General features: G+C 41.0%; 1 protein-coding gene across 4 annotated transcripts in view; it reads left to right on the top strand.

Moving 5' to 3' along the window:
- Nucleotides 1–5,417, top strand: part of FZD6 (frizzled class receptor 6) — a 36,348-nt gene extending 30,931 nt beyond the window's left edge. For 3 of the 4 annotated variants that reach the window (XM_036830988.1, XM_036830991.1, XM_036830992.1), the window contains one exon: nucleotides 3,904–5,197. In XM_036830988.1, coding sequence (XP_036686883.1) covers nucleotides 3,904–4,072 — 169 coding nt within the window. In that variant the 3' untranslated portion in view covers nucleotides 4,073–5,197. Of the gene's footprint in view, nucleotides 1–3,903 lie in introns of all 4 variants that reach the window. The other variant, XM_036830989.1, reaches the window with a different exon arrangement.
- The last annotated feature ends 21,544 nt before the right edge of the window (nucleotides 5,418–26,961 follow it).

Below are 26,961 nucleotides of genomic sequence, written 5' to 3'. Positions count from 1 at the left end.
CAGGCCATTAAGTTTCAATTAGTACTACATTATAGTACTGTCTAAAAGGTATTTGTCAGACTTCCCTAGTGGTGCAGTGGTAAAGAATCCGCCTGCCAACACAGGGGACACGGGTTCGAGCCCTGGTCTGGGAAGACCCCACATGCCGCAGAGCAACTAAGCCCATGCGCCACAACTACTGAGCCGGCGCTCTAGAGCCCGTGAGCCACAACTACTGAGCTCGCGTGCCTAGAGCCCGTGCTTTGCAACAACAGAAGCCACTGCAGTGAGAAGCCTGCGCACCACAATGAAGAGTAGCCCCCGCTCGCCACAACTAAAAGCCTGCGCATAGCAATGAAGACCCAACGCAGCCAAAAATAAATAATAAATAAATTAAAAAATATATATATATACATATAAAATAAAGAGAAGCAAGAAGAACTACAATCCTGCAGCCTGTGGAACAAAAACCACATTCACAGAAAGATAGACAAGATGAAAAGGCACAGGGCTATGTACCAGATGAAGGAACAAGATAAAACTCCAGAAAAACAACTAAATGAAGTGGAGATAGACAACCTTCCAGAAAGAGAATTCAGAATAATGATAGTGAAGATGATCCAGGACCTCGGAAAAAGAATGGAGGCAAAGATCGAGAAGATGCAAGAAATGTTTAACAAAGACCTAGAAGAATTAAAGAACAAACAAACAGAGATGAACAATACAATAACTGAAATGAAAACTACACTAGAAGGAATCAGTAGCAGAATAACTGAGGCAGAAGAACGGATAAGTGACCTAGAAGACAGAATGGTGGAATTCACTGCTGCGGAACAGAATAAAGAAAAAAGAATGAAAAGAAATGAAGACAGCCTAAGAGACCTCTGGGACAACATTAAACACAACAACATTCGCATTATAGGGGTCCCAGAAGGAGAAGAGAGAGAGAAAGGACCAGAGAAAATATTTTAAGAGATAATAGTTGAAAACTTCCCTAACATGGGAAAGGAAATAGCCACCCAAGTCCAGGAAGCGCAGCAAGTCCCATACAGGATAAATCCAAGGAGAAACATGCCGAAACACATAGTAATCAAATTGGCAAAAATTAAAGACAAAGAAAAATTATTGAAAGCAGCAAGGGAAAAACAACAAATAACATAGAAGGGAACTCCCATAAGGTTAACAGCTGATTTCTCAGCAGAAACTCTACAAGCCAGAAGGGAGTGGCATGATATACTTAAAGTGATGAAAGGGAAGAACCTACAACCAAGATTACTCTACCCGGCAAGGATCTCATGCAGATTCAATGGAGAAATCAAAAGCTTTACAGACAAGCAAAAGCTAAGAGAATTCAGCACCACCAAACCAGCTCTACAACAAATGCTAAAGGAACTTCTCTAAGTGGGAAACACAAGAGAGGAAAAGGACCTACAAAAACAAACCCAGAACAATTAAGAAACACATCGATAATTACCTTAAATGTGAATGGATTAAATGCTCCAACCAAAAGACACAGGCTTGCTGAATGGACAAAACCAAGACATATATATGCTGTCTACAAGAGACCCACTTCAGACCTAGGGACACATACAGACTGAAAGTGAGGGGCTGGAAAAAGATATTCCATGCAAATGGAAATCAAAAGAAACCTGGCGTAACAATACTCATATCAGATAAAATAGACTTTAAAATAAAGAATATTATAAGAGACAAGGAAGGACACTACATAATGATCAAGGGATCAATCCAAGAAGAAGATATAACAATTATAAATATATATGCACCCAACATAGGAGCACCTCAATACATAAGGCAACTACTAACAGCTATAAAAGAGGAAATCGACAGTAACACAATAATAGTGGGGGACTTTAACACCTCACTTACACCAATGGACAGATCATCCCAAATGAAAATAAATAAGGAAACAGAAGCTTTAAATGACACAATAGACCAGATAGATATAATTGATATTTATAGGACATTCCATCCCAAAACAGCAGATTACACTTTCTTCTCAAGTGCGCATGGAACATTCTCCAGGATAGATCACCTCTTGGGTCACAAATCAAGCCTCAGTAAATTTAAGAGAACTGAAATCATATCAAGCATCTTTTCTGACCACAATGCTGTGAGATTAGAAATGAATTACAGGGAAAAAAACGTAAAAAACACAAACACATGGAGGCTAAACAATACGTTACTAAATAACCAAGAGATCACTGAAGAAATCAAAGGGGAAATAAAAAAATACTTAGAGACAAATGACAGTGAAAACACGACGATCCAAAACCTATGGGATGCAGCGTAAGCAGTTCTAAGAGAGAAGTTTATAGCTATACAAGCCTACCTCAAGAAACAAGAAAAATCTCAAATAAACAATCTAACCTTACACCTGAAGGAACTAGAGAAAGAAGAACAAACAAAATCCAAAGTTAGCAGAAGGAAAGAAATCATAAAGATCAGAGCAGAAATAAATGAAATAGAAACAAAGGAAACAGTAGCAAAGATCAATAAAACTAAAAGCTGGTTCTTTGAGAAGATAAACAAAATTGATAAACCATTAGCCAGACTCATCAAGAAAAAGAGGGAGAGGACTCAAATCAATAAAATTAGAAATGAAGCAGGAGAAGTTACAACAGACACCGCAGAAATACAAAGCATCCTAAGAGACTACTACAAGCAACTCTATGCCAATAAAATGGACAACCTGGAAGAAATGGACAAATTCTTAGAAAGGTATAACCTTCCAAGACTGAACCAGGAAGAAACAGAAAATATGAACAGACCAATCACAAGGAATGAAATTGAAACTGTGATTAAAAATCTTCCAACAAACAAAAGTCCAGGACCAGATGGCTTCACAGGTGAATTGTATCAAACATTTAGAGAAGAGCTAACACCCATCCTTCTCAAACTCTTCCAAAAAACTGCAGAAGAAGGAACACTCCCAAACTCATTCTATGAGGCCACCATCACCCTGATACCAAAACCAGACAAAGATACTACAAAAAAAGAAAATTACAGACCAATATCACTGATGAATATAGATGCAAAAATCCTCATCAAAATACTAGCAAACAGAATCCAGCAACACATTAAAAGGATCATACACCATGATCAAGTGGGATTTATCCCAGGGATGCAAGGATTCTTCAATATATGCAAATCAATCAATGTGATAAACCATATTATCAAACTGATGAATAAAAACCATATGATCATCTCAATAGATGCAGAAAAAAAAATAAATAAAAGGTATTTGTCATTTTATATGAAGATGATTATAAAATGTTTTTACTTTCTGAACATGAAAGGATATTGACATTATCTTTAATTAATTTTTCCAAATGGTCATAGGTGATCCTAACACAGGTAAATATCGAATTAGCCAAAATATTGACAGCTGACTACTTTAAGGTCTCAAGGTTGTCTTACCTCATCTCCTCCCAAATAGGCCAAATGTACCTCCAACAGCTTTTGCATACTGGATTATGTATGATTAGATACATGCCTTTATCTTCCACTAGATTCGTAAACTTCTCGAAGGCAGAGCTGAGGTCGGACTCATCTTTGTGCTCCCAACCTCTTACACAGTGTCCGATCCATGGTAGGAAATCAATAAAAAATTTGCTAAACTGAAGGCAGGAATCAAGCTGTCTTATTCCCCACGAGACACCATGCTCAGCCCATACATGGGTGGTGCTTGATGAAGTTTCTGAAGTTAGCAAAAATTGTATTTGAAAATAAATTATTTGTACTTTGAGGAGTTAAGAGTATACATAAAGAGTTAATTATTTCTGATAAAAGTGGATACTGGTTGGGAGTAAAACTCATGGAAAGAGAAACAGCAATTATGAGGACAACTGGCATCACATTTGTGCTTTGGTGTGTATGTACATCAGCTTTTGTTCTTTTACCTAGGGTCACTCCAAAGAGTGATGTCACTGAAACTGGCCCGGTGCAGAGCCACAGCTTGCATGTTCCCAGGTCTTCAGAGCCAAGCAGCCTCAAAGGCTCCACATCACTGCTTGTTCACTCAGCGTCAGGAGTTGGAAAAGAGCAGGGCACTGGTGGTCACTCAGATACTTGAAAACCAGATCATCGTGTTACTAAGAAGTGAATTCCTGTTACACTGGAGGTGACAGTACACTGTCTTATAAGACTCACTGTTATATTCTTCTTCTGCACTTAAAGCTACATTGCCTCCTGTTACACTGGAAACAATAGATTCTGAGAATATGATTCATTTCACATAGAGGTTAATTGACAACAGTATACCCCCAAAACGGAAATGTGCAGGTTAATGATATTTTTTAAGTTGTGTGGGAGGAGGGAGTATTAGAGGAACCTTCCTTTTCTATTTATGAAGATTCTACTCTTGTTAAAAGTATTTTAAGTTGTACTATGCTCTTTCACTTTTATGGTATAAAATCAAGATTTTTCTTTGCTGAAGTATTTAAAACTTACCTTTGTATCTTTTTTTTATATATTTGAAAACAAGTTTATATGTTTTGAGCTTTTTTTAGAAATCCTGGAAAGTCTTTTCAAATATTTTTATTATGTTATTCCAATACCTTATTTTAGCACTGCTTTGGTAGCTTTTACACTGAATTTCTAAGAAAATTGAAAAATAGTGTTCTTTTATAATATAAAAAATAGTTGATACACCAAAAGATGTTATAATGGGAATTCAACTAAAAAAATCCATTTACTCTACCTTATCATCTTCAATGTGTGAATTTTATAAAGTCTAGTTGGTTTAGGAATTTCACAGATCTATTATGCAGCTGAAATAAGGTGCTTACTGAGTGTCCACTGTTGATAATATTATGCTGCTGGCTGGTCCTTCCGATTTTTTAAAATAAAATGTCCTGAAGGATTAGTAGATGAAATGTTACTCCTTTATAAATTAAGCCAAGTGCAATTGATTTCCTTTTTTTAATATATCATGACCACCCAAGATTATGTTTGTATGACCATTTACAGTTGCTTATACTTTTGTTTTAACTTTTGTTTTTTAACATTTAGAATACTACAGACCCTTTGCATTTGTACAGTATCTTTCTCAGACATCAGGTAGAATTCATCTCTGCAGCTAAATAGGATTTTGCTGAACATTCAGAAATGTGCTAGCAGTGTTAGTGCCAAACAAATGGAAAAGAATGTAGTCCTGATAAACAGAATAAAATGTATTTCATATAACATACTTTGAAATATTAAAGAATTTTCTTAATTTTGTTTCCAATGACTATTATTCCTTGAACAAGGTTTTCTTATACTTTTTTTTCTCTATTTAACATTCTGTTAAAGCTTAAAAAGAAAATTATCATGTACTGTATGAAAAAGGTTGTAAATATTAACTTTTCCACATTTTTTAACTTTGTATACAAAAACTTTGTGTGACCTTTTCAGTAATAAAATTTTCTCTGTATATGAGATTGTAGAGTATTCTGTGGTTATGCACAGTGGTTCTGGCCCAGGAAGTGGTATAATTTTTCAGATCAGTGGCTCCATGACTAATAAGCCAGTAGCTTCTTTTTAACTAGAGAAGGAGAAGACAGTCAGGACTTGTGTTATTTTCTCTTTGTCACAGTTTCTTCCCAAAATATAATTATAGAGCTATATTTGTCATAACTTTTTTTCTTTTTTTACTATTTTTTCTTTTATTTATTTATTTTTTTGGCTGTCTTGGGTCTTCGTTTCTGTGCGAGGGCTTTCTCTAGTTGTGGCAAGCGGGGGCCACTCTTCATCGCGGTGCGCGGGCCTCTCACTATCGCGGCCTCTCGTTGCGGAGCACAGGCTCCAGACGCGCAGGCTCAGTAGTTGTGGCTCACAGGCCTAGGTGCTCCGTGGCATGTGGGATCTTCCCAGACCAGGGCTCGAACCCGCGTCCCCTGCATTAGCAGGCAGATTCTCAAGCACTGCACCACCAGGGAAGCCCCCTGTCATAACTTTTTTAAGCCAGTTTTAGACCTGGGATATGGGGTAAAGCAAAGGGAACCCAGGACCCTGCTTTCACTCCTGACAGTGGGAAATAAAACAAGATCATCCTGAAAACATTAGAAAAACCTAATAAGATCATGTGAAATTGCCAGGTTAAGATCTGGGAGAAGAGAAATTCATACTGCCAGGCCCAACATTTGGTGCTTCTTTTGCCTAGGGAGCATTTGATGATTTGGAAAAGCTGGCTGAGATATTAGCAGTGCTATTAACAGCCTCAAAGTCTGGAGGACAAGGAGAAGGGAGTCCGAATTTTGACCTCAAAGGGATACATCTAGGAGTAAGATGATCTATATGGAAAGCAACCCTGCTTTGTTACCTGGGTGGACTAGAAAAATCTCTAACCCTGGAATTAGAATACTGTAGTTCTGGATGACTAGTACCCTCAGGCACCAGGCAGAAGCAAATGAAAATCTTCTCTGGAGGAAGAAAATGTCATTTTACATACACTGTGAATACTTTTTCAAATGTAATGTCCATCATATAATCAAACGTAGTCAGGTATGCAAAAAGACAATACATGAACAAGAATTGGCACAAGCATCAGACAAGAGAAAAAGATCCAGAGATGCTCCTAAATTACCAGGCATAGGTTCATTAAACTCATATAACTTAAAAAGATAGCAAAGAAAACCATAATGAGATACTGCTACACACCTATTAGAATGGTTAAAATCCAAGAAATTGACAACATCAATTTCTGCTGAGGTTACAGAGCAACAGGAACGCTCCTTCATTGCTGATGGAAATGCAAAATGGTATAGTCACTTTAAAAACAGTTGGGCGTTTTCTCACACAACTAAATAAGGTCTTACCATATGATCCAGCAATCACACTCCTACGTGTTTATCCAACTGATTTATAAAGATATGCCACCCTTGAGGTGCAGTATAAGACCCTCCACTCCTTCAGTCTAGACAGCACATAGTGACTTCCTCCCAAAGAATACAGTATGGGAACAGGGTGGGGGAAGAGTATTTGTTACAGTAGAGAAACTTGACAAACACTACCTCCACCAGGTAAAGGTCAATATCAACAGTAGTAAGTCATGTTGAGAGTATGTACCCTTCACACTGTGTGCTGAAAATGGCACTTGACCTCTGTGATCTTCCTCCCCAAAATCTATAACTTCACTCTAGTCATGACTTGTCCAGTCGCATAAATCTAGGCAGATGGACATTTTACAAAATACTCCTCAAAACCAGTACTCCTCAAAACTATCAAGATCATCAAAGTCTGAGAAACGGTGACAGCCAAGAAGAGCCTAAGGAGACATGATGTAAATGTAACGTGGTATCCTAGAAAAGAAAAAGTACATTAGATAAAAACTAACAAAATCTGAGTAAAGCATGGGCTTTAGTTTTGTCATTCAATTCAGTGGAATATTCTTGAATTATGTATGTGATAAGTTCCTCCCTTCTGCTTGCTCTTTGTCTCTGGAATTCCTTTTCATCAGCTGGATGGATGCTCCAATTTTCTTATCTTTCCTCTCCTTTTGTTCATCTCTGTATTTTTGTTCTCTTTCTAAGAAAATATCTCCAACTTTTCTAAATTTCTATTGAATTTTTATTTTGGCTACCCTTTTTTAACTTCACAGAGCATTTTATCTCCTCTTTTTAAGTAGTATCTTCCTGTTTTTATGACTCTTTTATATATATTGAAAGATATATAATTTACTTTTTAAAGGTCATAGAAAATATATTAATGTTTAATTTTTATTTTGTAACAAATGACTTTATTAAAGTCCCTTAGTCCCTAATAATTTTGTAGTTGATTTTTCCTGGACTTTCTAGGTGGGTGATCTTTTCATATCAAATAATGATAATTTCATTTCTCACCTGTTGAAGCCAGTGATCATTAATAGTGGTAGCAGCAGGCATTCTTGTTTATTTTAATGAAAATGCCTGTAGTACTCCATCATTAAGAATGATGTTGGCAAAAAAAAAAAAAAAAAGAATGATGTTGGCATTTGATATAAGGTAGATATTTTTAACAAGTTAATAAAGAATCCTGTTCCATTTGACAATTTTTTTAAATTAGCAGTAGGTGTTGAATTTTATCAAATGCATTTTTGTTATCAGTATTAGTCAAGGGGGCTAACTGCTCTAGCAAACCTCAAAATTTTAGTAGCTTAAGAAACTGTTACCACTCACACGACAGATGCAGATGTCCTTGAGGTAGACTTCCAAGTGATTATTCAACGACCCATCTCTTCCATCTTGTGACGCTGCCACCCGTTCGGGCTTCAGATTCTTCTGCAGGATTGTCTGCACCCAGCCAGCAGGTGGAGGCAGAGAGACAAAGAGTAACCGACTGCACACACACAAAAATATGGGTGGAGCGGGAGCTGGCTCACATCATTTTCAGCTAACATTCCATTTGACAGAACTCAGGCACGGATCCATACCCAAGTGCAAGGGAGGTTGAGAAATGTGGTCTAGGTGTGTGCCTGGGAGGGCGAAGAAACAGGCTTAATGAGCAACTGGATAGCAATGTTTCAATCTACAAATGTGACGTAGTCAGTACTTTTCCTAGTATGTATAATGTCATCCTTTCATGCTTTGAATAACTGTAATTGATCATGGTTTATCATTTAATATGCTGCTGGATTTGATTTGTTAGTGACTTGTTTAGGATAAAAATTTTCATCTATAGCCACCTATATTCCAAGTGATGTCTCAACCATGGGCATAATTTTTGTAATCAGTAAGCTTGAATTTTTTTAAGTATTCATTTTTAATAACAAACTTCAAAACCATCATCTAATTCAAAAGAAAAGGGCAGTTTCTCTTTTTCGTGGGACGAGAGTCTTTGACGCAAAAAGAGCCTGCTATTTCAGAGCTGGTGACATTAATTTTTATAAGAATTTACATAGCATTTTTTAACCAAGAACGTTTTAACCTAAATTACATAATATGTTTACATTTACAATGACAAGGTTGGCATGAGCAATGTGCAGCTGAACTCAACAGCAGTAAAGATGTGATAAAGCAGCATTTCAGTGCTTTTTATGACAGTCAGCCACAAATCCTCAACAGAACTTTATGGAATGCCATCTTTCAAAAAAACTCAGTACCTCGTTGGGATCCATCACTGCTGGGCTATTCGTGGTACTGAAGGAAACTGGCCCTAGACTCTCCTTGAAAAACTGGCCCGAAAACAGCTTGTAACTGCCACCCATCATCAAAGTCACAGTTTTAGTGTTTCCTTACTTCTCAGAACTATACCACTGGTGAGAGTTTCCAGTTACTACTGCTGGAAAGTTTTAACACTGCCAAGGCAGTTAAACACTGGTACTCTCAGGAAATGAAAGATATAATATTTTAATAACCACAGGAGCCCTGCTGTTACTTTGCTGCATGGAAAGCATAATCTTTAATACCTCACTGCTCACACCGCAGGTCAAAGACTTAAAATTCCAGATGCTAAAGGTTTTAACAGTGGCCACTGGGGTTTATCATGTGCAGAAGAATCACACTTTCATTAACTCACAATAGCAGTGAATCAACAAAGAGAAAAGAGAAGAAAAGGCTAATCCAAAAGTATCAAAAGACATTGGGACCCAGAGCTAAACAGTAACGAAAGTGACATAGTAAAGTTTGTTGTGAACACAACTGGAGGAGTGGAAACCAAAGGAAGCAGTATGAAAGAAGGGTGATAAAAGAAACAGAAGGCGGAACTGGAAGTTGTAAACACTAGTTAGAAATGAAAACAAATGAAAAAATTGATTGCTAGTTGAACACATTTTAGCAGGCAAATTGGAGGTTTTTATTTTCCATCCCAAGAAGAAAAAAAGGGGAAACCAGGAAAATGTTCTAAGTAGGTTTTCTAATTCTCCACCACAAAAGGAGGGGGTGAGAGGGGGTTAAGCTACTTAAGTTTTCATAGAAACATCTTAGAGAAATTTTTTCCAATAAACTATCTTCCAAATATATGCCATAGTTCATTTTCATTTACAGTGGTCCTATTTTAAATAATTCCTACTTATTTGGTTTCACTTATACCGGGGTTTTTAAAAATTAATTAATTAATTAATTATATTTATTTTTGGCTGCATTGGGTCTTTGTTGCTGTGCACGGGCTTTCTCTAGTTGCAGCGAGTGGGGCTACTCTTTGTTGCGGTGCGCGTGCTTCTCGTTGTGGTGGCTTCTCTTGTTGTGGAACATGGGCTCTAGGCACGCAGGCTTCAGTAGTTGTGGCACGCGGGCTCTGTAGTTGTGGCTCGTGGGCTCTAGAGCTCAGGCTCAGTAGTTGTGGCATACAGGCTTAGTTGCTCTGCAACATGTGGGATCCTCCTGGATCAGGGATTGAACCCGTGTCCCCTGCGTTGGCAGGTGGATTCTTAACCACTGCGCCACCAGGGAAGTCCCTATACTGGGTTTTAACATACCTAAGTGCAAAGCGTTTATTAAACCCTACGTTTAATACCTATGTTTATAAATACACTATTGCATACTATTACATTTAGGATATGTTGAGAAAAGAGGTATGAAATCAACAGAGATTAAGAAAAACTGTTTCCTACACTCGAAAGGAAATAAAATATCTTAATATCTTCTCCATTTTATCTTCCAGAGTGCGAACCAAAGCAAAACTGTCTAGTTGTGAGTTTATTTCCTTGGGGGCCTATTCTAGGAGCTAATTAGTTTCACGGTCAGGAAATATATGAATCTGAATATATAGACTCCAGATTTTATCTGGGAAAAGTCACCAGCAAAGTACAAGCTCCCTAGCGGTTTCAGTCCTTCTGAATGGCCAGTCCAGTGCCTCCATGAAAACTTTCATAAAACAGGAACCTCCAGAGCCTGTAAACCAAGCTGACCACTGGCAAAACCCCTTGCTGGCATTTTCAGCCTCTTAGCTGCCAACCCTGTTAGTTCAGAGTCCAAGTGAAGAAGAATAACACACTGTGTTTCTAGAGCTGACCTTGTTGGCAGGCTGTGTGCAAATAAAAAGTACAGTAGAACACAACAGGAGGACTGTGTTTCCTCAACTGACAGTCATCACTGCCTCTTTGTCACTGTTCTGAGACTCCAGGTAGGGCGTTCCAGGCTGGCCCTGCAGACACTGGGAGATCCAAAGGTTTTCTTTATGAAAGCAAAGACCAAGAGAGGGGCGTGCAGCACATCCAAAACCGGGGTGTTACCGACCAGGGTTCTCAGAGTCCTTAATCAATAGAAATTGCTAAGAGGCCAGACGAGGAATTCAGGCAAGGCTTTTCTGGGACTCACGCTGCCATATGAGCGAGGGAAGACAGGTAACAGGTGCCCTTGCTTGCTCCCCGAGGCGGGGTGAGCTGGTCCCTTAAATGGGGTGAGGGTAGGAGTGGATTGGTGGGTCAGGCCAGAGGGACGGCTTAGGTGGTCTGCCTGCCCCCGGGGGGTGCCGTGTGCAGGGATCATGGGCAGCCCCTGCTTTTGCTCCTGGCACCTCAGAAGTAGCAGTTGGGTTTTGGTCTTTTTGTACCTTACTGTTCATAATTTGCCCCAACTGTGCAGGCATGCAATTATTTTCAGTCCCTTATAGCAGGGCTCCCCAACCCCCGGGCCGTGGACCAGTACCGGTCCGCAGCCTATTAGGAACCAGGCCACACAGCAGGAGGTGAGCGATGGGCGAGTGAGTGAAGCTTCATCTGCTGCTCCCCATCGCTCGCATTACCTCCTGAACCATCCCCCCCACCCCCATGGAAAAATTGTCTTCCACAAAACTAGTCCCTGGTGCCAAAATTGTTGGGGCCCCCTGCCTTCTAGTTTCTTTGTATTCCGTGGCTCAAAGAGACGTTTCTCCAAGTGCAAGCACTTCAGCAAAGGGTCCCAGGTCTTAGCCTGTCTCAGGGGCAGGGTGCCTTGGGGACTTTGGAGGCAGGGTAGAGTCTGGCTACCCTGGACACCCTGAAGAGACCAAAGACAGTATAAGATCCTGTCCCTTCCATTCAGCAAGCATAGAGCTTGACGGAAGGGGCTGACTTCACACATGCAAGAGGTAAGAACATCTAAAGAATTAGCATGAAATCTAAAGGCACTGACATGGAAGCCTTCCAAAATATTGCTCAGCACAAAAAAGCAAGTGGCAAAACTATACTTACAGGGTAACAGCACGTATGTGAACAACCCCCATGCCACAGAATAATGCTGAATGCTTTCTCTAGTTACATAAGCAGGGACTCTGGAAAATGTGGTAACGTGGGTTATCTCTGTGGAGGGACCAGCATCGTAGGTGATGATCAAAGCAGACTTTAGCCTGATCTGTAATGTTTAAATTTTTATAAGGAAGATCTATTAATATATCACATGGTATAATTAAGAATTAATTTTTTAATAGAAGATCTACTAAGCACATGTCTAGCTAATGGTGACACAGTGGGTCCACCCACATATGGCTGCAAGGGTCCTTGCGTCACTGATGTGCACACCTACAGGCCAGGGAGGGGCAGCCGCCCACACCAATGAGATCTGGAAAGGCCATCAGCTCATCCAGTTCAAACTCCCTTTGCTTCCTCCCTCCTGTGCTTCTCTCTGTCCCTGAAACAAACTTTAGTTGGCAATCAGCATATGGGCTTTGAGAACGTCCCTTCCCCAGACTCTACTCCCATCCCCACAAATAAAGCTTAGGCCTGCTGACTTGATCCAGCACTGAGAGACAGAGGACCAGAGGACCAGCCCCACAGAGTGTGATACGGGGGGACACGAGGAAAGGAGGAGAGGCTGCAGTAGGCTGAATTCAGCTGAACAACCACAATGGCAAATCCTTTCTATCCACCACCCCTCCACCCTCCCACCCCCCTACACACAGACCACCACCACCTCAAGCGCTCCAGCAGTGGGTAATTCAACATACAATTTGTTTCTGTGTTCATGAATTTCAGGTTGAGAAGCTGGTCAAAAGTGAATGCGAGAGTCTGGGATCTGAAAGTCAGGGAGAGTCTAAGGCATTTGTGGCTTTCTGAAGAAGGCAGACCCCTGCTTTTCTCTAGTGACTCCCCCCATGTATTCACCCACCCCTTAGAGCCCTGCAGTTGGCCCAGGCTCCTGAGTCCTGGGCTGAGGGATTGGGGCCCACGGATCTGAGAAAGAAGTTGGCTGTTTGTGGCTGGCTCTGTCCTAGCAGCCTGGCTAGGTCCTCTTGGGACCACCTAGTTTTGATCAACCGTTCCCAGCTGGCTCAGTAGTTCCAAATTCAGGCTGGACTGTGAAGGGAATAATTTTCTTGTCTGTACCTTCCTGCCGCCTCAACTGCTAAGGGATTAGGTCTTGATTTTAGCAATTGACATGGTCTTTTCCCTCCAGACCAGGTGAGTCAACTTCTCCTCTTAACATGTTTGCCAGGAGCAAAAATAACCTTCTTAACCACCTGACACTTAAACCAAAGATTCACTAAATGTGCCAATAGGAGTACTATATGCATCAGCCAAAGACAAGGCCCAGCTGTGGGCCATGAGAGCCTCCCGCTGCTGGGTCTGCCATTCAGCTCCAGAAACAAGCCAAGAAGAAAAGGTAAGTTATGTTTTGGCAAGATTACGCACACACTGTAAACCTGAACTCAGGGACTCCCAGTAGCTATTTTGTTTGTATGCTTTGGTTCAGTTTTATGGTTTCTGCAAAACTAGAGGCTGGTGTCCAAGTTGGATTGTGTTCCTCCCAAGAGGCAGGTGCTACAGTCCCTCCTTAGCATTTCCAGGTGGTGGAGGTGAGGTCCCAAAGGCAGCCATTTTCTGGACCCCAGGCTGCAGGCAAACTCCTCCTGGAATGGGACTCCAGATACGCCAAGGAGTTAACATGGTGTGTCTCACACAAAGAACAGGGGTCCATGACAACAATACAACTTTGTTTTTTCTAATATTTTGCTAAGACACTTATTCCATATCACTTTGGAATTGGAAACAGGATCATTTCCTGGTTGTAAAAGCCTATTCATGAAGGAAAGCAAAGGGTGCTCTTGGTATTCCAGTTTAAAATGGATAAGTATTAAATGTGGGGGGGTGTTTGGGGGGTGATGGGAGTGGGTGTAAGCTTGGGAACCTCTAAGAAAACCCCACATCAAGCCTCCATCATGCACACTCAGGCAAATGAGTCTGTGCTGGAAGCTCCAGTTTTCCCTTGGGTGACCTGTTCTGAGGTGTAAACTTTGGAGGTTCGGGAGGCAAGGAGCACAAGCAGGCCCACGTGGCTCTCACAATAAGCCACATCCTCCAGTAGGTGTTTAATGTTAACAAAAGTAGGATTTTTATCTTCGTCTGTCTGACTTCTGTATCAATCTCTCAGTTGCTTTCAGACGGAGGTATCATTTATTAGAGACCTCCGAAGACAAAAATTTAGCCTGCAGTCTTGAAAATTAAGGAGGTAAAACTAAACAAGGAACCACTCAGACAAGCCATAGAGATTTTGGTAAATCAAATGGAAGAAGACAGGTTTTGCTTTCTTGAAACCCTGTGTTGCTAATCAGGGTTGGCTAGGTCAAAGTAAAGATTGAAACAATTCACTTACTTCAACAAATGGTGCTGGAACAGCTGGATATCCACATGCCAAAAAAAAAAAAGAGACTAGACATAGAACTTACACCCTTCACAAAAATGAAAATGGATCATAGACCTAAATATAAAACACAAAAATGTTCTTGAAGATAACATAGGAGAAAACCTAGATGACCCTGGGTTTGGAGATGACTTAGATATAACACTAAAGGCATGATCCGTGAAAGAAATAACTGATAAGCTGGATTTCATTAGAATTAAAAATTTCTGCCCCATGAAAGACAGTCAAGAGAATTAGAAGACAAGCCACAGACTAGGAGAAAATATTTGCAAAAGATACATCTGATAAAAGACTGTTATCCAAAATATACAAAGAACCCTTAAAACTCAAAAGAACAAACAACCCAATTTACAAAATGGGCAAAAGACCTTAATAGACACGTCACCAAAGAAGATACACAGATGGGAAATAATCCATCGGATTCCATCAAGAGCAAAGGGGTCTAGGGATGTGAGTGACTGAACGTGTCCTGCCTCCCCACCTACCCCATGCAGCCAGATAAGTTGTAAAAAGGAAAGGAGCTGGGCGGGGGGTGGAATGCCAGAGACCTGAACTGGTTCCTAATTTTCAGACTGGAAACTTTGAAGGTTTCAGAGAAGCAAATCTCCAAAAGGGCACTGCTTAGGCAGAAAAGAGTTCTAAGTGGCTAAGTGAGGGAACTAGGCAGGGAGAGAGCAGAAGTAGCTACCTCCCCCCACGTTCCCCTCGGCTTTCATGCCTCGTGGAAGGGATCTAGAAATGTCCAAGTGCTCCCAGTAATAACAACAAATAATATTAACTCTCCTGGATGCTAGCAATATAATGAGGAAGAAGAGACAAGCCCCTGCTTTCATGGGGCTCATATCCCAGGGGGTGTCAGACTATAAGCAAGTAACTGAATAAACCATCAAGGTAAATTCAGACAGGGATAAGCTTTATACTAGAATATTATTCAATGATATTAATTGATGCATCATTTATAACAGAAACTTAAGTGTCTACAAATATACAACTGGTTATATAATTCATTCCATTGAATGGAATACTGTGAAAATATTATAAAGAACAAGGAGGGGGCTTCCCTGGTGGCGCAGTGGTTAAGAATCCTCCTGCCAATGCAGGGGACACGGGTTCGAGCCCTGGTCCGGGAAGATCCCACATGCCGCGGAGCAACTAAGCCTGTGCGCCACAACTACTGAGCCTGCGCTCTAGAGCCCACGAGCCACAACTACTGAGCCCACGAGCCACAACTACTGAAGCCTGCACGCCTAGAGCCCCTGCTCCGCAACAAGAGAAGCCACTGCAATGAGAAGCCCACGCACCGCAATGAACAGTAGCCCCCGCTCGTGGCAACTAGAGAAAGCCCGGGCGAAGCAATGAAGACCCAACACAGTTTGTTAAAAACAAACAAACAAACAAAAACTATGTTCAGTAATATCCCTTTAAAAAAAAAAAGAACAAAAAAAAGAGGAACTCTAAATATTCATAGGGAAAGAAGTCCAGGAAGTATCACTGGTGAAAAAAAAAAGCAGGTTATAGAAAATCTGTTCCAACGTGGGTGTATTTTCCACACCACCAAGCAGTTAATTCAATTCTGACACCGGCTGTTTGGAGACGGAAACAGGTTAAGGCTTCAGTCCCGGAATTCCCCGGCAGACCGGTGGTTAGGACTCTGAGCTTCCACTGCCGGGGGCCCGGGTTCGATCCCTGGTCAGGGAACTAAGACATCCCACAAGCTGCGTGGTGTGGTGTGGCCAAAAAGAAAGAAAGAAAGAAAGAAAATTATTGCTCACTAGATAAATATTCCTTTTTTTTTTTTTCAATTTTGTAAAAGACACAATATGCTTGTTTCTACATGCATGAAAATTTCCTACATGATGTAAATTTTCATTCATTCCATGTTTAATATTAATGTATAAAGTACGTAGTTGATTTTACTTCCTACTGTAACTTGGTTTGGAACTTGACTTTGATGAGTGATCTGTATCTCCGGATAGAGATCTTAGAAATAGTTGACGTGTTTTAGTCCTATACTGAATTCTAAGTTAAATATTTCAAGATGGCTTTGATCAGCCAAGCTGGACGGCTGGTATGCAGACATGAGCAAATCACTAAGAAAAACAGTTAAAACCCTGACTTTGGATATTCAGCTTGGAGACCGGCATATCTGTTGAATGTATTAACAGTGACTCATGACCACATGAGTTAAATATACTAAGGAATTAAATGTTTAGCTCATAGTTCTGGATGTGCTGAGGTCTAGGATTACTGTCACACCAACAGAAAATTGGAATTGAAATAGATATACTGGACTTGACTCCTAACTTCAAGGCCAAGAGTTTGCTAATAATGTACCCTGCTGAGTTGAGACAGGAGGGGAACCTCCCTGTCTCCCTCTGCCTTCTGTTTTCCAGGACTCTGTCAGGCAGGAGGGGAAAAATTCCATTGCAGCTGCCCATGGTATAACTTGGATTCTTGCTCCTGATGCAAAGTCCAAAAATCCCAGAACAAAAGGAGCTCTGGTGACAAGTTATAAGGAGAGGGAAATCTGTACTTTCTCACCTTCTTAGGGAATCCCCAGGAGTTCCCTGGGACTTGCATCTGGTCCCCCTCCACCGGTGGAAGCAGCTCACTGGCACACTGTCGTCTGCTCTCAGCACATTCCTGGCCGCAGGGGTCATCCCTCTGCAGTGGGAACACCCCAGAGCTCCAGCCCCTGGGGCCACATCCTGCTCTCTGGAAAGGAGCTGATGCACTCACTCATCCTAAACTGTAAATGATGATGGGGTATAATCTCTGATAAATGGATAAACAAACCATGGAATTTTGCTCAGTGATAAGAAGAAACAAACTACTGATTTTGTAATAATAGATGGATCTCAAAAATATTATGCTGAGCAAAGGCAGCCAGAGCCATGAGTACACAAAGGGTACATAGTCTGAAGGGGGTGAGTATGAGGCTAGGCCTGCTGAGGGGTCAAGGGTTGTGCTACAGGCATTTCTAGCATCTCCCCGTAGAATGTGCGGGGGTGTGTCCTCTACTCAGGCTTCATCCAAAGTTCTGAGGAAAAGGGAACAGTCATCTTTAGCATCCTGTTATACATACCTGTGTCCTCAACCAGAAGCTGTTGGTTACCAACTCAACATTCATTCCCCTATCTGTTTTCATTACCAACTACCCCAATTTACTCACGTAGCAATTCTATTCTACGTGGAGAGTCTTCTTGATTTGCTGAAGTCTATGGTGGTTATCACCTTTCCCTAGTTAAAGCCTATTTTAGGGTTGAGTATGTGACCCCCTTCTGGCCAATGAGATGTAAAAGGGCTGGGGGCTTCTGGGAAAGATTCTCTTCCTCCTAAAAAGGAGACATCATGAGAGATGGTCCTTTTCTTCTCTCGACATTGTTGCATGCAGCAGGGACACTTGGACTGGCTCTCTCCCCAGGGTGGGTGATGACGTGAGGACAAAGCCAAAACCCTAAGAGTAGCAGAACAGAAAAATGGAGAAAATCTGAATCCTTGATGATGTGTTCAGTCACATGGAACAGCCTTCCCTCTGAACTTCATGTTAATAGAGAAAAGAAATTTCCTTATTGTTTACGCCACACAATTTTCTGTTACCTGCTGCTGAAAGCATCTTAACTGATATAAGAATCAGCTCCTTGGGGGTGATACATAGCCCCCCAACACAAAGTGTCTATCACACAAATGATGCTCAATAAATGTTCATTGAAATATTATAAGAATGTATATATCAGACCTCTGATGATCTCAACTAGAGTTACATCATTCCACCCAATACGACTGAATTTGAGCTTGTTTATGCTGCAAAATGAGTTGCAAAGTAAAAGGACATGGTAGGGTTTATGCGGAGTGAGCACATCCAGGGATCACTGATGGTCAGGAGTCAGCAGGGAAGGCAGCAGTAACCAGCTGGCTGAGGAAATGTGGTTTATGCCTTCAGGGACTTCAACCTTCAGTATGAAATCCTTGAAAATTCTGCTATAAACATGGGGGAATGATGGCAGAGCAGAATAATAACTGGTAAGCTGAAAGCTTTTCCCAATCTGAGGTCTGGTGAGAAAAAATGAAACAGATACAGAGCCTTTAGATGACAGGTTTAAAGCTTTTGGCTATGCCCTAAGTTCCTGTACTCTTTTGTACATACTTAGAGAAATACCACTCCATACAGATCTGCTTTGCACATTCAAAGTGATTTTTGCAAAGGGGGAAATGGCAATTCTAGGAAGACTTTGTTCAAAAAATGATCCAGAGCCATAAATTCATGGGGACCTTATTCAACACGATACTATTCTACACAATCATACCCAATTTAAAAACAAAACAAAACAACAGACTTTTTTTTAGAGCAGTTTTAAGTTCACGGCAAAGTTGAACAGAAGGTATAGAGGTTTCCCATATACCGCTTGCCCAACGCATGCATAGGCTTTCCCATGATCACCATCACTCACCAGATTGGTACATCTGTTACAACCGAAGAACCTACATGGTCACACCATTGTCACCCAAAATCCACACTTTATATTAGGGTTCACTCTTGGTGTTGTATATTCATGGGTTTTGACAAATAAATAATGTCATGTGTCCATCATTATAGTATCATACAGAATAATTTCATTGCCCACCATATCCTCTGTGCCCTGCCTATTCATCCTTCCCTCCTCCTCTGACCCTGCCACTCCTGGAAACCACTGATCTTTTTACTTTTTCCATAGTTTTGCCTTTTCTAGAATGTCATTTACTTGGAATCACGTACTGAAGAGCATCTTGGCTGCTTCTAAGGTTTGGAAATTATGAATAAAGCTGCTATAAATATCTATGTGCAGGTTTTTGTGTGGACCTAAGTTTTCAACTCATTTAAACTCATGTAAACACAAAAGAGCATAATTGCCGGCTCATATGGTAAGAATATGTTTAGTTTTGTAAGAAAAAACCACATTGTCTTCCAAAGTGACTGTACTATTTTGCATTCCCATCAGCAATGAATGAGAGTTCCTGTTGCTCCACATCCTCATCAACATTCAGTGTTGTCAGTGTTCTGGATTTTGACCATTCTAATAGGTATGTAGTGGTACCTTACTGTTGTTTTAATTTGCAATTCTCTGATGACATATGATGTGAACATCTCTTCATACACTCATTTGTTATCTATAAATCTTCTTTGGTGTGGTATCTGCTCAGGTCTTTTGCCCATTTTTTAATAGGGATATTTGTTTTCTCATTGTTGAGCCAAATTTTTAACTTTATTTTGGTGACAGATTTCAAAAGAGATTGATCCTCATCCCATCTATTTTGGCTACTCTGGAATCATAGGAAGGCAAGGCTAGAATTTCAGTTCAATATAATGCACATTATTTAACATCTATTATGTGTCCCCGCACATTGCTTTAAGTATTGTCAAAGATACAAAGACATGTCAGATACAATCCCTGCCATTTTGGCAATCTTTGGGGGAACCAAAAATATGGCTATAAAAAAATTAGACAACACTGAAGGACATAAAAGGTTAATTGCCAGATGTGTGTTATCCCCTCTAAGTACTTACCATGAAAATTTTTGATCTAATTAAAACTCAAAGTTTCTATCTACATACATTTAAAAGATATTTTATGAAAGGTGATGATCAATTAGGCAGGTGTTTTACTGAGAACTATTAATTTATAAACTTATAAATGGCATAGACATATCATTTTTACTGATGCACTGAACTACAGCAAGCAGAGTAGAAGAAGGAATGGAGCAATCATCTTATACCTCTTTCAAATAGATAAATTGGTGGAGAACTCTGTAAATGGAGAAAACATCACAAGGACTCATATTTTCTTCTTTGGTGAGGAAATAACGACCACATCAGTGGAAAAAAAGACTAGTGTGGAAACAACCAACCAGTGAGCTAAAGTACAATAGTGATTATTATAATAGAGGCATGATAGCAATCATTAATAGTAATTTGGAAACCAATGCCAAATAACTGAGTTTCTACCAATGGACCAATCCTTCAGGAACGTGGAGACTGTAATGAGCCTAGGAAAGAAAATGAGCATCAGGAGAGAACCTAAGTTTCATCTGAGGCATTATCAAGAGACAGTAAACTGCCCATGGAAGAATGACTGACCAGAAAACCTTCACTTGTCAGTGACATTTCCCAGACTTACACAGGCTCTTTGGAAAGTGGGGCCCCCCAGATGATCACCCCAGAAGGAAAAGGCACATTCCTTTGAGATTAGAATTACTGTGGAGGGGGGAAGCAAACATTCCAGACAAGACACTGAGTAAGCAGAAAAATGTGTGCAAGCTTCTTGGACTTTGCATAAACCACTCATAAAAATGGATCTTCTCAGGAACATTCCATTGCAACCACACTGAGATGGTGCTATTGCCCTAAAATTAGAGCTCATTCTCTGATTAGCCTTTGTATACTAGGAAAAGTACCAGTACAAGAAGAGAGCAGGTATCATGGGTTAATATCTATGAATGGAACTTGGTGATACATCCTTTGAACTTAAGGGTTTACTTCCTCTGGTGCTTTGCCCTAAGCCTGTCACCCAGGAATCTCCCATCTCCAAAAGATATCCAGAACTGAAATGACTGATGGTTGGTTGGATAAATAAACCAAGGACTTTCCTGAGGTTGACAGGAAGGGGGAAATGGCAAGATTATCACTATGAGGGTTTCATTTTATCTTATCTTGTGGCAGATACACTCAGGTGCCTACCCAATAGTCAACCGGCTATGCCTGCCACTCGCCAGTGAAAGCTGGGAGTCCCATCCACTGGACCACCAGGGAATTCCCCCACTGCACGTTCTGACAGCACCTCTGCTCCTGTCTACCCACAGCCAGGGCACGGGGATGTCTGTTGCAACGCAAGCAACATCCTCAATGATCACTTCCACTCTTCGCACTTCCTGGAATGTAGCCGTGACTCTCAGAGAAGTTTACACCACCCTATTAGTACAATAGACCAAGGCTCTTCTCTCCCTTTTGTGACAGCCCTTCAGATTTTTGCATCTTGTCTCCTCTTAAGCCACCACACTCTGATTTTTTCAACTGTTCCTTCTTTGAGATGCTTTCTAAACCCCCTTAAACTCATGCTCACTCTACTTAGAAACATTCCTGTGCTGTATTTGCCAATGTTCCTCTTAAACATGTTGCCTAGAAGAGAATACAGTACTCCAGCAAGTTCTTCACCATGCGAGACAGTGTATGTCTGTCAATGGATTTGTTTCTTATAGTGGTTATAATGCCACTAAGATTACCTTTGCTTATAGTAGCCACATCATCCTGGCCTTGATAATTGTGAAATATGGAGCCATATAATTATAATCAGAGCAGAAATTCAGGACTTTGTCTACGTGCATGAATATGGGCTGGGGAGGCAAGGGGACTGGGAGATAGCCCAAGAATCTAACATTCCAAACACAACCTTGACATGTCATCAGACACTTAATAAAGGATAACCAAGAAGCAGAAGCTCCTGGAGACATATCTAGCAGATGTTGAGAATGTGACCTGGCTCTCAGAAGAATTCTGCCTAAACAAAAGTGGTAGAAAGGACTAGGACACGAGTACAAATTTCCTGTGATGCTCAAGGGAGCGATCACTTAAAAATTAAGGTCCATGCCAAAGACTCCAGTTACCTAATGAAGAGATTTCGCAATGAAACCCTGAGGAGGTCAAGCTCCAGGGTATTTCTTATCACCCCTGGTATGGGAGTCACACACAACTAGTGGCAGCATCTAATCAGTGAATTTAAGATCCAAAAGAAATTTGTATATGGATGGGGTTAGTAGACTTTTATATCTGTTTAATGAATAAGTGAGACTTTTTATTCTCTCTCAGTATTCAGTGTCAGATGACTTTCCTCTGTATAACAATTCTTTGGTTTTCATTTAGCAAGTGGCTAATTCCGCCCTGCTCCCCTCACCCACAGATCTATCCTCCCTGATCTTTTTCTCAGAAACTGCTGCAAAGCTGATCTTTCCCATCTGGCTTTAGTGCAGACAGCTTGAGCTATCTCTTCCAGCTTTGGGTCATCTATAAATTTCAAACATGCTTCCAATAGAATCCATAAATAAATGGGGGGGGGCAGTGTCCATAAAAATAGGAATCATTAATCTAACCAAGAGTTAGAAGGAAAAGCGGTAAGAGGATGTTTCTGATAACACTGATAATTCTGTAATTCTGATAATTCTGATAATACTGCCAAAGTATTATTAATGTTGCCAAAGGGTTATTTTCAAATCATGGTAAGGAACATGGGAAGGGAGTTTGCCTAGACTTAAATTCTACACAGTGGGTAGCAAGTCCTATGACCACTAACTTTTATGCCATAATTGACAATGAATTATTCCATTAACTTTTTTAAAAATTAATTAATTTATTAATTAATTAATTTAGTTTTGGCTGCGTTGGGTCTGTTGCTGCGCACCGGCTTTCTCTAGTTGCGGTGAGCGGGGGCTACTCTGTGTTGTGGTGCGCGGCTTCTCATTGCAGTGGCTTCTCTTGTTGCGGAGCATGGGCTCTAGGCGCGCGGGCTTCAGTAGTTGTGGCTCACGGGCTCTAGAGCGCAGGCTCAGTAGTTGTGGCGCACGGGATTAGTTGCTTCACAGCATGTGGGATCTTCCCGGACCAGGGTTTGAACCCGTGTCCCCTGCATTGGCAGGTGGATTCTTAACCATTGCACCACCACGGAAGTCCCCTATTCCATTAACTTTTGTTTTTTCTTTGGACCATTTACCCATTTCGTGTTTTGTATCCAAACCTCTTGATCTCTATCTCTCACCTGTCACCAGTCAATTCCCATTTTGTCACTGTTTAGCATCCGCTATTGGACAGATTTGGGAGATGTAAAACTGCATTCAGCTTGCTTTCTCATTTAATAAAAACTCTGATAGGTGAGGGAGGAGATTAATATTACTGGCTTATTTCAATTTCCATTGCAATGGTCTGACTTTGTATCAACAAAGCAATCATATCAGGAGAGCTGGAGAAAAAAAATAACCAGAAACCACGTTTTAGCTGATGGAGTTGGATATCTGTGGAGGGGGACAGGAGACCTGGATGTATTTTGTAAACCTAAATGTTTTAAGATGTAATTCCAAATATCCTGCTTACTTTGGCTTTCTTTTATCATAAAACAGACAGTGCTTTGTGCCTGGAAAGAGACACAGGCTGCAAAGACTCATCTGAACTGCCCAGAAACGTCTTTAATCTTCACCATTTTCAAACACAGATCTCCTTGGTGAAGAATTTTCTAAGGAATTCTTACAATGCAGAGTCTGTTCAGAGGATGCTGATTTCAAAACCTCTGTACACAGGGCATAATGAAGAGGGAAAGAAAGTGCACAGCTTCGGGTAACTTAAGAAAAAGGAAGATTTGACAGGAAATGCAAGACTACCCAAGTAGAAAGCATGTAGCACGCTATGACTCAGAATAAACGAAATGTAACTTGAAGTGTAACTCTTCTGGTCTAACACAGACCAGGGCTTGCCCTCAAGCACTGCAAAGGATGCCAGCTTCCAGTTGTATACATATGCACAAGTAAAACAGGGTGCATGTAGAATGTACTTGCCACGATCCTGGGCAAGGGACTCTTACTCATCTTTCATCAATGATTTCGGTTCTATAATTTTCCATCAAATTTTATTCTTTTAGAACTATAAAAATTCCAATCACTCATGAGCTGGTAAGGGAAATGTATATTTAATGTCTATCAGTGCAGGATGTGGGTACTAATTTGAACAGTCTGGTAATCTAGGGATTTAGGAATGCAGATGAAGCCACTACATTGTTGGATTTTATTGCTGACTGTGTGTGCACGTGTGAACTTGAGCCAGTGGAGGGAGGAATTCAGCCCCCCCGTTTCAGGACTTATCAGTGCTGTTTGCCCTCAGTACCGTTCTTTGTGCTTCTCCTGCCCTGCTCTGTATCCCAGGAGGCTGACCTCTGCAGGCTGTTTCCAGGCTTCTGTCTGTTTCCCAGGCTCTTATCATTAATACCACTACTTTTCCTTTCTTCTCCCTCCCTCCCTCCCTTCCTTTCTCTTCCTCTAGCTGGGTTTGGTCCATCAGAAATTGGAGGGTGGCAAAAGGGGAGAAGCCAGAGTACTGATCATCTTCCCTCTCTGGTAGTGGCTTCACCTCTTCCTTGGCTCCAGCTTCCAATGGACAGGCCCAGTATGATCCCAGCTTTGACTGGTCACCTATGTCTCTCCAGCTTAGGAGTGGTAGCAGCTTACAGCTATGACCAATCTGGGGTTGCTTCACTGTCCCCTGTTGAGCTTCTAGCCTTTGTGGTCAACTTCCTACATTAAATTCCTTCTGTTTTAAATACCCAGAGTGGTTTCTGTCTCCTAATTGGATCCTGAATGATACAATTGTTTTGTAGGTTAAGTGTCATCTATTAAATCAAGGCTTCCTTTAATTTTATACAGAATCCCCTACTTTTATAATAAAAATAATAATAGCTAATGTGTATTGAGCACTTTATTTTTTAATTTAATTTAATTTTTTTAAAGTGAGTGAGCTTTTTTTGTTTGTTTTATTTTATTTATTTATTTATTTATCGCTGTGTTGGGTCTTCGTTTCTGCGCGAGGGCTTTCTCTAGTTGCGGTGAGCGGGGGCCACTCTTCATCGCAGTGCGCGGGCCTCTCATTGTCGCGGCCTCTCTTGTTGCGGAGCACAGGCTCCAGACGCGCAGGCTCAGTAGTTGTGGCTCACGGGCCCAGTTGCTCCGCGGCATGTGGGATCTTCCCAGACCAGGGCTCGAACCCATGTCCCCTGCATTGGCAGGCAGATTCTCAACCACTGTGCCACCAGGGAAGCCCCATATTGAGCACTTTATAAGTACCAGGTAAAAGTACTGAGTAAGTAACTCAGCAGAGGATAGCTACAGCTTTAGCCTCCAGCTTCTCTTGACAGCAGCCATGCTATACTCCCTCAGAGGTACCAGCACCAGCTGCCCATGACCTCCTTGGTGGTCCAAATACTATGCACTTGGTGCTCCAGCCAGAAGTCTAAGGACCAACTATGCACCCTCGAGTTGGGGTTGGGACTTCCTCCAAGCTCTAGCTTCTAGGACCTCCCCCAGAGACTCTTCCCTTTTGGATTCCAGCCCTAGGTGTAGTAGCTGCTTCCTTCAGTAACTGTCTGATTTATCTCAGCATCCTGGCTTTCCAACATCTGGAAATACAATACAATATCCTGTATTAAATCTCCTCTGGTTGAAATATCTAGCATGGTTTATGTTACTCTGACTAGACCTTGGCTAATACAAAAGTTCTTCCACCTTAATTCTAGTAAGTGTGCCATTGATTCTAAACAATTGGCACTTTCAGCCCATTTATTTCTATATGTATCTCAACTATACTAAGTTTAAGAGTTCTTATCATTACTATCACTACTTTTTTAGAAAATACGAAAAAATTATCAAATAATTGCACAAATACTGTTTACAAAGATAGAAATGCTGCTGAAATGAAATTTTGGACTGACAGGCGGTGATTATGTGATACTTTGAAATGTTTATCATCAACTGATGCATCAAAGATACACCTAGCATGCAAAGGGTGATGGAGAGATATGTGAATGCTTAACAATTTAAAAGCTGAGGAACTTGCCTGTGGTCCAGTGGATAGGACTCTGCGCTCCCAATGCAGGGGGCCCATGTTCAATACCTGGTCAGGGTACTAGATCCCGTGTGCGTGCCACAATTGAGTCCCCATGCCTCAACTAAGAAGCCCGCATGCCTCAACTAAGAGTCCACATGCTGCAACTAAGAGTCTGCATGCTGCAACTAAGAAGTCCACATGCAGGAACTAAAGATTCTGCATGCTGCAACAAAGACCCCACGTGCCACAACTAACACCTGGTGCAGCCAAATAAATAAATAAATAAATTTTAAAAATAAATAGAAGTTGAGAATCTCCCGTATTTGCTTTCCTACAAAAGAAATACAGAACTCTGTTGGCTGACTCTGACCACTAGTGTGGTTAGGATAGTTTTATTGGCCATCTTGATCTTCTTGCCACCTACCTAAAGGACTGGTTACCTTTTATGTCATAAGAAGGAAACTGTTAAAAATCAAAAGCTTCCAGCTATAGCCAGTTGATACATTTTGTAGACAGAACTCTGGGATGACTGCTAAGATTTCTGCCCTATGTTGTATAATCACCTCTGCTTGAGAATGAGCAAAACTGTGAATATGGTGGTTGTTGCTCCCATGATTATGTTACTTTATATGGCAGAAGGGATTTTGCAGGCGAAATTAAGTTCCCTAATCAGTTTACTTTGACTTACTCAAAAGGGAGATTATCCTGGGTGAGCCTAACTTAATTGTGTGAGTCCTTAAAAGGAACTGCACCCTTCCTGAAGCCAGAGATTCAAAGTGTGACAGAGGATCTATGGAAGGGGTCTATAAGGCATAGACCTGACAGTGGCTGCTAGTA

Source organism: Balaenoptera musculus, chromosome 17 (genome assembly GCF_009873245.2).
Source record: "Balaenoptera musculus isolate JJ_BM4_2016_0621 chromosome 17, mBalMus1.pri.v3, whole genome shotgun sequence".
Lineage (NCBI taxonomy): Eukaryota > Metazoa > Chordata > Mammalia > Artiodactyla > Balaenopteridae > Balaenoptera > Balaenoptera musculus.
This window is presented reverse-complemented; position numbering and strand designations above follow the sequence as displayed.